Source organism: Rhinopithecus bieti, unplaced genomic scaffold (assembly GCF_001698545.2).
Source record: "Rhinopithecus bieti isolate Rb0 unplaced genomic scaffold, ASM169854v2 scaffold_80856, whole genome shotgun sequence".
Lineage (NCBI taxonomy): Eukaryota > Metazoa > Chordata > Mammalia > Primates > Cercopithecidae > Rhinopithecus > Rhinopithecus bieti.
Window position 1 is genome coordinate 1 of NW_016874541.1, and position 1,104 is coordinate 1,104.

The following is a 1,104-nucleotide window of genomic DNA, read 5'->3' on the forward strand; positions in this document are numbered from 1 at the left end:
CTTACAGTGAGCCGAGATTGTACCACTGCACTCCAGCCTGGGTGACAGGCAAGACTCCGTCTCAAAAAAAAAAAAAAAAAAAAAAAAAAAAAAAAAAAAAATTGCCAGTACTTCTTTCCTGTAATCTTCAGCAAAGCCTCTGAGTACTTGCAGCTGGTGTTTAGCATCGAGGTGATGGAAGTGGTCCCCATCGGCCACTTGTACATCCTTGTCACCTGCCTGGGCCTCTCCTACAGTGGCCTGCTGGGCGACAATCAGATCATGCCCACAACAGACCTCCTGATAATCATCCTGGCCATAATAGCAAGAGAGGGAAACAGTGCCCCTGAGGAGAAAGTCTGGGAGGAGCTGAGTGTGTTGGAGCTGTCTGGCAGGAGGGAGGACAGTGTCTTAGCGAATCCCAGCAAGCTGCTCACCCAAGTATTGGTGCAGGAAAACTACCTGGAGTACCGGCAGGTGCCCTTCAGTGATCCTGCATGCTACGAGTTCCTGTGGGGTCCAAGGGCCCTCATTGAAACCAGCTATGTGAAAGTCCTGCACCACATGCTAAAGATGAGTGAAGGACCTCGCATTTCCTACCCACCCTTGCATGAATGGGCTTTGAGAGAGGGGGAAGAGTGAGTCTGAACGGGTGTTGCAGCCAGGGCCAGTGGGAGGGGTCTGGGCCAGTGCACTTTCCAGGGCCCCATTTATTAGCTTCCGCTGCCTCGTGTGACATGAGGCCCATTCTTCACTCTTTGAAGAGAGCAGTCAGCATTCTCAGTAGTGGGTTTCTCTTCTATTGGATGACTTGGAGATTTATCTTTGTTTCCTGTTGGAATTCTTCAAATGTTCCTTTTAACAGGTGGTTGAATGAACTTCAGCATCCAAATTTAAGAATGACAGTAGTGGCCGGGCGTGGTGGCTCAAGCCTGTAATCCCAGCACTTTGGGAGGCCGAGACGGGCGGATCATGAGGTCAGGAGATCAAGACCATCCTGGCTAACATGGTGAAACCCCGTCTCCACTAAAAAAATACAAAAAACTAGCTGGGCGAGGTAGCAGGCACCTGTAGTCCCAGCTACTCGGTAGGCTGCGGCAGGAGAATGGTGTAAACCCAGGAGGC

At 50.7% G+C, this 1,104-nt stretch overlaps 1 protein-coding gene across 1 annotated transcript; it reads left to right on the top strand.

The window, feature by feature from the left end:
• Window positions 1–102: 102 nt before the first annotated feature.
• LOC108525639 (melanoma-associated antigen 12-like) lies at window positions 103–621 on the top strand (the record flags this gene model as incomplete). The annotated part of the gene is made up of 1 exon (XM_017866551.1): window positions 103–621. A coding segment is annotated over one exon (519 nt), but the record flags the coding sequence as incomplete, so codon positions are not given.
• Between the last annotated feature and the right edge of the window lie 483 nt (window positions 622–1,104).